At 40.8% G+C, this 14432-nt stretch overlaps 1 protein-coding gene across 2 annotated transcripts in view; it reads left to right on the top strand.

Moving 5' to 3' along the window:
* Nucleotides 1-14432, top strand: part of KAT2B (lysine acetyltransferase 2B) — a 102821-nt gene that overhangs the window by 62240 nt on the left and 26149 nt on the right. For both annotated transcript variants that reach the window (XM_047875629.1, XM_047875631.1), the window contains exons 7-10: nucleotides 4451-4557; nucleotides 8443-8568; nucleotides 11091-11227; nucleotides 13743-13951. In XM_047875629.1, the coding sequence (XP_047731585.1) occupies nucleotides 4451-4557; nucleotides 8443-8568; nucleotides 11091-11227; nucleotides 13743-13951 (579 nt within the window). The remainder of the gene's footprint in view (nucleotides 1-4450; nucleotides 4558-8442; nucleotides 8569-11090; nucleotides 11228-13742; nucleotides 13952-14432) is intronic.

Here is a 14432-nt window from a genome sequence, read left to right as displayed (position 1 = left end):
CAGGAAAGATAGCTTTAATTGAAAAAAAATTTTTTTAATGTTTATTTTTGAGAGAGAGTGTGAGAGACAGAGCACGAGTGGGGGAAGGGTGGAGAGAGAGGGAGACACAGAATCCGAAGCAGGCTCCAGGCTCTGAGCTGTCAGCACAGAGACCTACACAGGGCTCCAACCCACAAAGCATGAGATCATGACCTGAGCTGAAGTCAGATGCTCAACTGACTGAGCCACCCAGGCGCCCCAACATAGCTTTAATTTTAAAGAATAAGTTAGGTCTAAAACAACCACAAAAATGGTTTTTTGATAGAAATTGACTGAAAATTCCTTGGCAGTATAACACAAATCTTGAGCCGTGGGTAGAGGGCATCATGGGTAATTCTGATGAGCTTTAGCTGAATGCCCAATGTTTGTACATAAATCCTAGCTACCTGATTTTCAATGTATTATTAAGCAGCTGGTACCTGAGACAGGCATGACACGAACACTTTGGCGTTCTCCAGGAAAGAAGGTTCAGCACCACTGAAATTGGAGTTTGGGTGTTTACCCCTAAATGGCTTATGATCTCCGGGCACACTCGTGTATTCGGTGGCTGCCTTTTAGCTTTCCTTAGGGATTTAAAGCAATTTTCTTATTTCTCTATTACATTTGCCACATAAGCAGCATTTTACACTTTCAGATTACGGTTGTCATTCTCTGTCTCCAAGCCAAGGAACAAAGAGGACCCCCCCCCACCCCACCTTTTGTGGTACTTAAAGAGAAATTTTAATTACCTAACATAGTAACAATTTTTCCCCCATAGCAAAGTCATCTTGCTTCTTGGAGATATTTGCTAATTATAACGTGTTCCGTTCCTTCATCCCATAGTTCTGGCGTGCTTCTGCTACCGAGTTAAAAAAATCAGTGCTGCTTTTTTTTTTTTTTTCCTTCTCTATTACTAATGGTAGGGTAAAACTACCACCCACTTCTCCTTTGAAATCCCTTGTCATTGAATATAACAACATTGGGCCCAATAGGGATTTATCCCCACAGCCCTGGCAGCTGAATCATATATATTGAAGCTTGAGGTGCTGTGTGGGTCCTGGGCACTGTCTCAGACTGAGAGCTGTGACTGGCTTCATGCCATTGTGCGGGGTGGCTGTGGCTCTCACATGTACTTGCGGGGCTTACGTCCTTGTTGTCCTCCTCCTATGTGCCCTTTTCTTCCACTTGGCTTTAACTCGTGCCTCTCCTCCCATCCACCTACTTACAGGGTTGTTTAAAAAATGTTTAGTGTCTGTATTTCATTCTACAAGTGATAAATGCACCTGCTGATGAAAATACGAAAATTTGATTAAGAGAGAACAAAGAAGCAAATGACTCCCCCATAGCCCTACCACTCTGAACTACTTTTAGTGTTTTTAGATATTTCTCTATTTCTCCATGTAGTGTGTTCTTTTATTCTATATACAATTTTATATTTGTGTGTGTGTGTGTGTTTATATATATATACATAAAGCAAGGACTTTCTCATGACATTTCTGAGGCTGTTCTTTATTACAATGAAATAAATGTATTTACGTATATACATAAAACACACATACATGTGCATATAAAATTATTTTTCCTAAATTATTAATGGCATTATTCCTTGATGAGTCTTTGGAGGGCTTTGTGAAGAGTGTTCTGACCGTGTAATTACTGATAGAGAAAGAGCCTAGAAAAGGAAAGGAAATTTACTTCTGTGATGAAGGGCAGTTGGGAAAATCTTGAGGGCTGTGTAAGGTAGGAAAAGAGGAAAAGACCTCAAGCACCTTCTTTCTCATCAGCAAGATCAAAATGATCTCAATGTGTTGCTGTCAGCCTTTCCATAATTGGTAAGAAACACACTAAAATGTTTTAAAACGTAAGATAATGGTGGCTTGCTTAGGAAGTAGAAGTGACTCATGCAGTTTCTAGAAACCATGAATTAAACTATCGAGTGCAGGTAGGTGTTCATTCAAGTGGTTTGTTTTTAAATCTGAGATTTAACCCGAGCAGCAAGTAAAAAGACCCCTTAGGACCTTCCCCCATCTGTTTTCACTTATGCAAAGCAAGCTTCTCCCATCCCTGAAACCATTTAGAATTTTGCAGTCATTGATAAATGAGAACAGTGGTACTTTTAGTGATGGTGATGAGGAGGATGATATAGATCCTTGATCAGTTATCCAAAACCTTGATACTAATGTTTCACAGTTCAAATTTACAATATTTTGTAAAGGTAATATATAACACATATATTATTAGGGCACCTGAGTGACTCATTCGGTTAAGTGTCCAACTTCAGCTCAGGTCATGATCTCATCGTTCGTGAGTTTGAACCCCCCCTTCAGGCTCTGTGCTGACAGCTCAGAGCCTGGAGCCTGCTTCGGATTCTGTGTCCCCAACCCCCTCTAACCCTTCCCTGCCCCTCTCCCTCTCAAAAATAAATAAACAAAAAAAAAATTAAAAATAACGCATACTATATATCATGGCTTTAGGGATGCAGGCAATCCCCCTAAATCAAATCCATTTATAATTATAAAAATTATAAATAGTTTTATGTTTGTTTGGGTCAGATTGTTGCCAGATGGGTTATGGAAGATCTTTTTTTTTTTTTTTTTTTTAATGTTTATTTATTTGTGAGAGTGAGAGTGAGCAGGGGAGGGGCAGAGAGAGAGGGAGAGAGAGGATCTGAAGCTCAGTACAGAGACAGATGTGGGGGGCGACAACTCACGAACTGTGAAATCATGACCTGAGCTGAAGTCAGAGGCTTAACCGACTGGGCCACCCCGGCACCCCTGGAAGATCTTTTTTTAAAGAGCTTGTGGATTTCAGAATTTCAGAGACAGGAGAGCAGACTCTTCATATTCAACCTTTGTTACATGATTGCCATGTGAACTTCGGGAGGGCAAGGTGGTGGTTCTGTTCACTCTGTCCTAACAGCATCTGACACAGTATCTGGCGCTGGGTAGACACTCGGTCAGTGTTTGGTGAACAAATGAGTGGAGCATTTACTAGGGGTCAGGCACCATTTCGCGCCTGCACCTCAGCGTATCCCTCACGACTACCCTGCACAGGAATTACTGTTGATATTTCTGTTTTATGGAAGAGGAAGCTGAGGAAGAGGAAATTAAGAATGTGTCCTAGGGGTCACAGAAATTAAGTGTTGAACTTGGCAAATGGATTCTAGAGCCCAAGGCTCTTAGTCTCTTTTCTGTATCCTCCCGCTAGAATTAATGTGCCTCAAGAAGAGGCTTGTAGGAAGGTACTTCAGTACCAGATGTATAGATCTGTGTGTGTAGTTAAATCATAGTTCTTCAATTTTGGTGTACAGAAGTCTAAGGTACTTATCAAAATGTGGTTACCCAGGCCTGTTCTCATGGACTTTAATTCAGTAAGCCCAGGTAGGGCTTGGTTATCCGTATTTCTAACAAGGTCTCATCCATTTGGTTTATAATATGACCGGAAGTATAACATAGTAGTCACTGGTTCTTTTTTAAAAATGTTTGCTTATTTTTGAGAAAGAGAGAGACAGAGTGCGAGCAGGGGAGGGGCAGAGAGAGAGGGAGACACAGAATCCGAAGTGGGCTTCAGGCTCCAAGCTGTCAGCACATTGTCAGAGCCCAACGTGGGGCTTGAACTCATGAACCACAAGAGCATGACCTGAGCCAAAGTCAGATGCTTAACTGACTGAACCACCTAGGTACCCTGGTTCTCTGTGCCTAACGTGGGGCTTGAACTCACAACCCCTAGATCAAGAGTCATATGCTCTTCTGACTGAGCCAGCAAGGTGCCCCTCAATCATTTATTCTAATCCTAGCCCTGCAGTTTATTAGTTGTGGAACTTTGTACCAGTTATTTAATCTCTTTGCTTGAAGTTTTTCTTCTGTAAAACGAGTATAATAATGGGTTCCATTTCATAGGTTTGTTAGGAGAGCACCTGAGTTAATAATACATCAACCACGTAGAACAATGTCTGTCATGTAGTTAAGAGTAGGCGTGTGATAATAAAAATAAAATATGTAACTCACTGGGTTGGTATGAGGATTCAATAAGAAGTTCATAGAACAGTGCAGGCACATGGCAAGCGTTCGATAAATACTAGTTTTGCGGTGAACAATGACAGCTACATAGATGGTGGGAATCTTGCTCTGGGGCTCACTGAGGAATGCTCAGTGGAATGCATTCCTACTGATGTATGCTCTGTGCATTCTATGTTATGTCAATCTGTGCAGAATCAAAAGAGAATAAATTTGTGGAAATGCATTTCTTTATTTGAATATACCAGGCCCACCCACAGATCATCATTTGAGTCATAATTCGCGATCGTATTTCTGAGTTGAAGGTGAGAGGCTGATGTTGGGGTGCTTGCCATAAATGGTTAGGGTTTTCATCCTTCTAGTAATATATTAGTAATATATTTTGATCTTATTATTGCTTTCACTCTTGTGTCTAGGTTTCTATCCATGTTAGAAGAAGAAGTTTATAGTCAAAACTCTCCTATCTGGGATCAGGATTTTCTCTCAGCCTCTTCTAGAACCAGCCAGCTAGGAATCCAAACAGGTAAATTTCTTTTTGCATAAATCAGAGAACAACCAGAATGTGTTAGTCACAGCTCACTCTGCATTTATTTGTGGTTTTTTTTTTTGTCAAAAAATCGAACAACAGAGCCGGCCAAAAAGTAACACCTTGGCAAATCTTACATGTGCATCTCGGTTAATGAAGAGAGCAGGTGCAAATCAGTTAAAACAACCCCTCCTTGTGCTATTGAGTTTGCTTAGCTTGCACGTTAGGAGGTGTAAAATGCCGTACAGCTCAGCTCTGTAGTCAAATGCTGGCTTTTTAAAAAGACACTTAAAGTCTTGGTCAGTAGTGGCCAGATATGCCCAGGAATCAAGCCTTGGTCTGGTTTCGGAATCTGTGATGTCAGTTTCGTGCAGCAAGTTACTGTCATGGGTAAAGGTAGGGTGGTGAGTGGAGGAGAGCCATCTTGAGTCTCAGGTTGTGAAGTTCTTCCTAGTGGGGCCAGAGCATCCTTGCCGTTGCTTTGGGTGGCAGCAGCTAGTATTTTGTGACGGAAGAAGGCATGTGACTTCTAGAGTCCCACTGATCCCAGAGAGAGGCTCTGAACTGCTGCCTTTGACGCTAGGAAGACTCAGAGAAGTTTGGCAAGAGATGCCAAAGCAGTCATTCCTATGTGGCCGTGGGGAAAGCAGAATGCAGAATTTCCATATTAGAGTTTTTAGTACATCTAGCTCAGTGTATAGTATTTTTGCCTCTAGCAAAAAAAAATCTTTTTTGCAAACGGTAAAAGTCACCTTCTTTACTGTACGGTTCTGTGAATTTTGACAAACACATGCAGTTAAAAAACCACCAGTACCATTAAAATACAGAATAGTTGCTTCACCCCGGAAAATTCCCTTGCAACCCTCTGTAGTTCGTTCATTGCCCCACCACCAGCCTTGGCAACCACTGATTTGTTTTTTGTTCCTGGAGTTTGCTTTTTCTAGAATGTCATATGAATGGAATCATATGGTACACCATTTTCTGAGTCTGACTTTTTTCACTCAGCATAATGCATTTGAGAAGGTGATTAATAATGTTTTTCTTATCTAGCGCCTAAGTTTGGATGTAAATATAATTAAATCCCTACAAAGCAGAGTACTTAGGGAATGAGGTATTTTGGTTTGGATCAAATCCTTTTTGTTTGAATTCTTGTTTTTAGAGACCCCAGTTTCTAGCATTTACGGACATATCCTCTGTAGTGACTGGGCATGTCCTCTGTATTGCTCTCTCTGTCCCTGTGCTGTTCACTTTGTCTTTATCTCATCTGGTTTTCAAATAACATCTCTCCCACAAACCCTCTCCTTGCTCCTCCCATGCCTTCCAGCAAGGACTGCATCTCTTTTCTTCCAAACTTTCACAGAACCTTGAATATATTTTATCTTTGGTTTTCTAGCTTGGCTGTGTGGTGGCCTCACTTGTGATTGAAAATAATATTGATTTCTGAGGCTTCTCCCAAAAGAGTGATGTAATTGGTCTAGCCTGGACATTGAGAATTTTAAAAGCTCCCCAGGTGATTCTGACGTGCAGCCGTATTTGAGAACAGCTGTGTCACGCAGCACTTACCTCGTGCTGTCCTAACCCCACTTTTTTTCTGTAAGTCTTCTGTCTCCAGTGAGTGTGGTGGTCAGAGGCTGTTTGCCACAATCATAACAGACTTCCATTAAGTCCTTGCCTGTGAAGTCTGCTTCATAGTGAATTAGCTCAAGCCCGGAGAAGTTGGTATTATTATCCCCTTTATATAGATGAGAAATAGAAGCTCAGAAAGGAGCACCAAGTTGCCCACAACCAGAGCTCCTAAGTGATGGAATTGGGTTTCATGCCCAGTCTGTGAAATTCCTCAACTACTACACCCCATGAAGAGCCAGCCAGACCTCGAGCCAGGCTTTCTAGCATGTGCTGTGAATGTGCCGGCAGATAGACGCTTGTGGGAGGAGTGAGTGAAGAGCAGTTTCCTCCTTCAGGCAGGAGGACACCAAAGCAATTCAGCAGGATCAGCTGAGTTCTTTGCTGGAGGGTCTTCCAGAGAGGATTCCTCTTTGTGAAAACTCCCCTTAATCCTTGCCCTCCCGGAATGCCTCCCTGGTGTGTTCAGCTTCTAGCGCATTTAATGTCTTAGCACAGGATGGAGAAGGCAGAGGTTGTGTCTGACTCTCGGGGAGTTCCACATTTATTTGTGTGGCTGAGGTTGTAACCCGGTTGAACTGCATTGTCCTCTTTAGTGTTACCCAAAGCTGTCAGAAACAGGCTGCCTTCTCCTTTTTTTTTTTTTTTTTTTTTTACTGTAATTGCAGTGTGTTCTCTGGGGGGAAAGAAGAGTGTAATCATCTACTTAATTGGCATGTCTGCACATCTATGCAGCTGTGATAAATGACATTCGTAATGATGGCTCTGAAGTTTTGCAAGATACTCAAATATCTTCAGAATAACCAGAGCTTCCCCTTTGTGTGCAATCACTCCAGTGCACTTTGAGATTCAGAAGGCCTGTTTCCTGGAAGGAAAGCCATATGTATGTGTGTATATATACACACACATATATATATATATATATGGCCTGGCACTCTGGTATATTCTCCGTGCTGTGGAATGGTGTCTCTCTGTAAACTTACTCCATCACTTTCTTGGCTGTTCAGAACGTCCTCTGGGGACCGAACTGTGGCTGCATTGAAACTTAGTTGAACGTTCTCTCTGGGCATCTGGCTTTACTGCTCTACTCTGTCCTGTACGTGACCAGTGCCACTGAAAATGTCTGTATTCTTCATCTGCTCTCACCACACTAGCTACAAATCAGCAGCACACTGGCAAAGCAATATCCTATTTCTGACAATGGCTTTTATAAAAGAAAAGAAAAAAGAAAACAAAAGAAAAGAATTTTTTTAATTTGTAAATATTCTCAAACTTACAGAAAAGTTATAACAATAGGACAAAGAAATCTGGTATATTCTATATCCTTCGCCCAGATTCACCACTTGTTAACATTTTGCCATACTTGGTTTATCATCCTCCCTTCTTTTTTTTTTTCTAAACTATTTGAAAGTTGCAAACCTCATACCCCTTTACAGAGTGCAGTGAATATCTCCCAAGAACAAGGACATTCTCTTACTTAACAGCAGTACAGTTATCAAAGTAAGGAATTTAAGCTTGATGCAATATTATTACCTAACCTATAGGCTATTTTCCATTTTTGCCTCTAATCACAATCCTGTGGTTTATAGCAATTTTTGTCTGACCTCAGGAGGCACATGATGTTGGCCTCCCTCATTAATTGTTGGTATAAACTTGATCACTTGGTTATGATAGTGTTTACATGGTTTCTCCACTGCAGTGTTAATCATCTTTCCTTTTGCAATAAAGAAGTATTTTTGTAGAGAGATACTTTGAAACTAGCCTGTCTTCATTGAAATTATACTCCCAAGGTTTAGCCTGCACAGATGATTCTTCCTTGAATCAATTATTACGTGCTGGCTGTCAAATGTTTTTTTTACCCCCTAACGTCCATGATTCCTTCCTTTTTATTTATTGGTATTCTCCTATAAGGAAGACCTTTACCTTCTCTCCACTTATTTATTTATTTAATGATTCATTTATTATTATCATGTTCATTTTGGCCCCATGGCTGTTATTTCATTTTAATTAATTAATTCATTTTTAAAAGATTTTATTTTGAAGTAATCTCTACACCCAACGTGGGGCTCGAACTTATGACCCCAAGATCAAGAGTCACATGCTCCATTGACCAAGCCAGCCAGGTGTCCCTCCATGGCTTTTATTTTAAACATGATTTTGTTGTGGTGTTGGGCAGGAATGGGATGGTTGCATGTGCACGTGGTTCCTTATTGCTTAAGAAAGGAGTCACCTAATTCCTGTTTTTCTTTTTGGGGCTAGTTATCAGTCCACCTCCTGTAGCTGGGACCATTTCATATAATTCAAACTCATCTTCCCTTGAGCAACCTAATGGAGGGAGCACCAGTCCTTCCTGCAAAGGCTCTTCTGGGCTTGAGTCAAACCCAGGTAAGCTTGTAAGGGGGCATAAGAGAGGGCAATGATTGCCACAGAAGTCCTGTTATCTCAGGAGTGCAAAAGGTAGATTTAGACCAGCTACAGATTGTGTATGTCCAGGATTTTTATGGCTGGAAATCACTTTGAGCTGAATTGGTTAGTTACAAAATGCAACCCAAATGCAGAGTCTTAAACAACAAAGCAACCCAAAATGCAGAGTCTTAAAGCCATAATCATTTATTATCATAGCTCACTCATTCTGTGTTTCCTGGTAGGTTGTTGATCTCAGCCAACCTCATTCAGTCAGTCTTTGCTAGGCTTGCTCATGAGCCTACCTATTGACTGGGGGCTCTGTTCTGGGCTAGAGCACTTAAACTGGAGCATCTCTGTTCCAAATATTTCTCATCTTCCTCCTGGGATCACTGGGCTGCTTTTCTTGGAGGAGAATATGTCCTTCTGACAATGGCAGAAGTACCAGAGAACAAGTAGAAATACAGTTTCTAGAAGCCTGGACTCAGAACTGGTATACCATCACCCCTGCCTTATTTTGTCAACTAAAGCCAATTACATGGTCGAACTCAGATTCAAGGGGTGGAGAAACGTACTCTTACTTCTTTTGTAGGAAGAACCACAAAGTCACATGGCAAGAGTGTGGATACCAGGAGGGTAAAGAATTTGGCTGCTAATGTAATCTGCCATGTGGGCAAAACCATCTCTTAACCCTAAAGGCATTTCCTAGTTACAGAATGTTTTGAAGGTTGTCCTTCTGTCCATGGGCTTAACATCTTGTCAAGATATGACCAAATCTTGACATTAAAGAAGTGTCAGGCCAGAGGAAAGAAGAGAATTTTAAATGCAGTACCACATATTTAACATGTGTGCCACCATTTACTTTCTCACTTCCAAGGGAGATGCCACTCATCAATGCAGAAACTCTTTGCCAGTGAGCTTGGATGTAGCCTCAGATACTTTCTTACAGTGACACTAACAGCAATTTATCGAGTTTGGGGCATGTTATTATAAACCTTGGCTACAAAATAAATAGTTCAAAGCATTACTTTTTGGGGAATCATAGAATTTGGAGGCATGTTGGTCAAATGACTGAAAATACTCTCATTTACAACTAAAAAAGAGTTATAATAACAAGAACTCAACAAAAGCCATTTAATAAGTGGTATAATGTTTATGGAAGCATCTCATATAGACAAGATACGTTACATTGTTCTGCTCCTTTAACTAAAGATGTGTGGAAATGTGCCTAGTGGGATTCACAAGTGAGGAATAATTAGATTTGAACATCTAAACAAATTTTAAACTTATTGTAAAAATACATTTATGACATTTTATGACAGGGGGAAAAAAAGAGGAAAAACCAACCATGATAGTAGAAAGGACAAACAAGCCACCATGTAATCTAAGGAAGAAAGTGGGAAAAAGTTCTCTCTGCCTTTGCCTGGCTTTTCCCAGCATGTGACATGTCGAGAATGGCCCTATTCACTTTGTGGGGTATCATTTTATGGCAAAAAAGTACTGTGAGAGATAAAGAGGGATTCATTTATTTATTTAAAGTTTATTTATTTTGAGAGAGACAGAGACAGCACAAGTGGGGGAGGGGCAGAAAGAGAGGGAGGGAGAGAGAGAATTCCCAGCAGGCTCCACACTGTCAGCACGGAGCCTGATGTGGGGATTGAACTCATGAAACCATGAGATCATGACCTCAGCCCAAACCAAGGGTCGGAACCTTAACTGATTGAGCCACCTGGGTACCCCAAGAGGGTTATTTTATAATGAAAAAATTAAATTCACTAGCAAAATAAACATTTCATTAGTATAGGTCAAATATATATAGTCATACATAATATACACGTACCTATACATATACACGCATGCATACATCATAAAAGAAAATTTCCAGAACTGGAAAGAGAAACAACCCAATCAACCAATAGTTGAAGGCTTGAAGCAACATCTCTGAGTAATTCATAGTTCAAATGGACAAAGCTATCAAAAAAATACAGAAACTCTGAAAACATAATCAGTAAGCTTACTCTAATGGATATACAGAGATCATTACTCCTAAAAGTCATACAATACACATTACTTTCAAGAAGACAATACACATTTATAATTAATTGGTCATATTTTAGGTTCTAAAGTAAGTTTCAGAAATTTTTGATGTTTTGTTATCATATGAACCATGTTCTTTGACCACAAAGGGACTAAATTTAGAGATTAATAACCAGTGATAACTGAAATCACCCCTTGCATTTGCAAATGAACACATAACTCATATAGCAAGTTAAAAAATTATCATAGAAAGTAGAAAATATTCTGAATGTATCTGTGGTTGGTGATTATTGGGACCTCCTCCCTTCTCTTTCCCATCTTCCACAGCCACCCCTTCCTGGGTAAATGGAGAGTTGACTTCCATGCCCATCAATGTTAATAAAAAATTAGCTGGATTAGTTGTCACGTATTATCTGCTTTGTATTTAAGATCACCCATTGTTTGCCCTTTTGTTTTGATCATCACAGGAGAAAAGAGGAAAATGAATGACTCTCATGCCTTGGAGGAGGCCAAGAAACCCCGGGTTATGGGGGATATTCCAATGGAATTAATTGACGAGGTCATGTCTACCATCACGGACCCTGCAGCAATGCTTGGACCAGAGGTCAGCAGGGTAAACCAGAGCAGCCAGCTGGTAGCCCTTTTCTGTCTCCAACTGTTGGAAGTGGGGGGTGGTATCACTGAGAGATAGCATGTTATGCTACCCTGGTTTACATTCAACCAGGTGGTCAAGGTGTGGAGGGCAAGAAAAGCTGGTGGAGAGGTGGTTCCCCTGGGTGGATATCACACCACAGAGAAATATGCTAATAATCTCACACAGCTGAAGGTGTTCCCACCTCCCTCAGCTCTTTAACTTGAAAAATTTAAATCCTGACAAATGTTATAAAAATTTCATGATGGAGATTCATAGTTTTTTACAATTTAATTTTTTTTTTATTAAATTTATTTTTTTGAGAGACAGAGAAAGAGAACATGAGAGGGGAGAGGCAGAGCGAGAATCCCAAGCATGCTCCGTACTGTCAGAGCAGAGTCCAATGCAGGGCTCAAACTCACGAACTGTGAGATCATGACTTGAGCCAAAATCAAGAATTAACCAAGTGAGCCACTCAGGTGCACCCCCCCCCCCGCCCCGCCCCCTCTAGTTTCTTTATTTAGATTCACCAATTGTTGACATGCCACATTTGCATTTCCTCTGTCTCTCTCTCCTGTGAACCATTTGGAACCATTTCAGGATTAAATATAGATGTCACAACATTTCACCCCTATTTTTACCTGTATTTCTTAAGATGAAGACTATTCCTTTACATTACCACAGTGTAACTACCACTCAGAAAATTTAGCCAGGTCACAACATTTTTTAATATATGGATTGGCAAACTACAGCCTACAGGCCAAATCTAGCCCACTGGCTGTTTTTGTAAATAAAGTATAATTTAAACATGTTGTCTATGTCTGCCTTGCACTACAAGAGCAGATTTGAATAATTAAGACAGCTGGTGTAGGACCTACAAAGCCTAAACTGCTTGTTACCGGGCCCCTTTATAAGAAAGTCTGACCCTTGGCCGAATGTATAGAGAGCCCATATCTGAATTCCCCATATAACCATATTATGTCCTTTATAACATTTGTTGCTGTTGTTCAAGGATCAGCCACGGGTCATGAATTGCGTTTAGTTCTTTCTCTTCATCTCTTTAGTCTCCTTTAATCTAGAACAGTTCCCCAGTCCGTTTTTTGTTTTTTTTTTAAATGGCAGTTCCATTTTGAAGAATCCTGCTCCCTAGTTTTCCATAATGACCCCTTTTGGATTTGTCTATTTATTCATGATTCGATTCAAGTAAAGCATTTTTGGTAAAAAATTTGCTGTTATCTCATTGCATTGCATCCACGGGCAGGGCAGTTTAAGACATTTGTGACAGCTTCCAGGAAATGAAGAGATGTGTTGGAGATTATCTTATAAAATATCTTGTAAAATTTTTTTAGCGTGGCTCTGCTCCATCAATTTTTAATTTGTCATGTTTCCTTAGATATTTGTTTGATAGTATTGAGGATAATTCAGAGAACAGGAATGTTTTAAGAGAAAGATCTCATTGTAAGATTATTCTTCTCATTTCTTGTTAGATATATCCAGTCCTGGGAATCTAAGACTGTAGTACCTTTTCTGTACTTGTCTTTCAAGGAGTTAGTACCTTCGCAGATTAGTTCAGCTCGGTTTTTCAGCTGTGACGTGTGGATGTGATCACACATTTCCAGATTTGTTGGGTGGATTTGATAGTGAACTGGAGTTGGCTCGTATAGGCGTGCACAAGGCAGTTGTTAAATTTTCAGGAATTTTGTGAGCTGGTTGTTAAACGCAATGTTAGCTTGAAGTTGACCACAGTGGAACCTGGTCACCTGGGCAGCCAGCTGTAGACCAACGGGATGAGCAAGTGCTACCTTTTGGGGCTGTTCTTCCCCGGGAGCTATTTGTTGAACATTTACCTGCACATCCCTGGGTGGATTAAATAGGATGGGGAGCATGAAGTGCCAGCACGGGATTGTGCCACCAGCTGTGGTGGAGAGTGGGTCAACAGATGACCCTCTGGAAAGAAAACTATCTTCCAAAAAGAGGTGCTGACACTGTAAACGTGACTGCCACTGTCGGGACTGCAGTGAGAATTTGGGGGGGTCTGTCATCCTGAGGGTTCTACAAAGTTCAGCCAGATGGGATTTCTCGAGACCAAAGAGTAGCACACAGGCCAAATCTGGTCTGCTCTCCCTCTGCTTTTAAATACTGTTTTATTGGAACACTATTACGCCCATTCACGTGTGTATGTCTGTGTGGCAACAGTGTTGACTAGTTGTCACCGAGACCTTCTAGTTACGAACTGGCCCTTTGCAGGAAGGTTTGATGACTCCTAATCTACAATAAGTATGCATGTACACATATAATACTGTAATCTCTCAAAATGTTTTGTCTCCCTTTTCTGTTTTGTTTTCGTAACTGGTATATGTTGTTTGGGGCCCTGAAAATCCACAAATGAGCATCTTATTAGAACAAGTAAGAGAAACACTGAGAGATCCCATCTCCATTGTCTTAAGAGAAGAGCTCTGCCTGATTTCTCTTGTCTCCCACATTGCAGACCAATTTACTGTCAGCACATTCAGCCAGGGATGAGGCAGCGAGGCTGGAGGAGCGCAGGGGTGTGATTGAATTTCACGTGGTCGGCAATTCCCTGAACCAGAAACCCAACAAGAAGATTCTGATGTGGCTAGTCGGTCTCCAGAATGTGTTCTCCCACCAGCTGCCCCGGATGCCCAAAGAGTATATCACACGGCTTGTCTTCGACCCGTAAGTGGTGCTCGACTGCCTGGCTCTTCTTTCTTTCTTATTTCCTTTTTAAATGAAGGAGGAACCACTCAGATACTAGAAGTCAGCCAGGGTCACTGAATCCTGCTGCCTCTTGTCATGCCAGGGAATACAGAGCTCCATCAAGCTAAGTGCCATGCTTAAAAGCAGTAAGATTAATTGTTCAACAATTCATACATTTTTTTGTTAATAATAACGAAGGTTTCTACTTTGAGTGGCTGGTGACTATCCTGTGCTTCATTCATTACAGTAGTGAAGTATTAACACCAAGAAGGGTCCCAACTTTTCATAGCCAAAAACATGCTTGATTTTGGTATCTTAACAGGTACCACTATTGCTGGGTCTTAACTATGGGAAGATTCCTGGGCTATCAGACAGGTACATTTGAAAATCCGTTGCTTTAAGTAAAACCCCAACAACAGAAAACCTAAAGGTCTCTAATTGAATGTATTTTAACGCATAT

The sequence above is a fragment of the Prionailurus viverrinus genome, chromosome C2 (genome assembly GCF_022837055.1).
Source record: "Prionailurus viverrinus isolate Anna chromosome C2, UM_Priviv_1.0, whole genome shotgun sequence".
Classification (NCBI taxonomy): Eukaryota; Metazoa; Chordata; class Mammalia; order Carnivora; family Felidae; genus Prionailurus; species Prionailurus viverrinus.
Note: the sequence above shows the minus strand (reverse complement) of the source record. Positions and strands in the feature narration are given on the sequence as shown.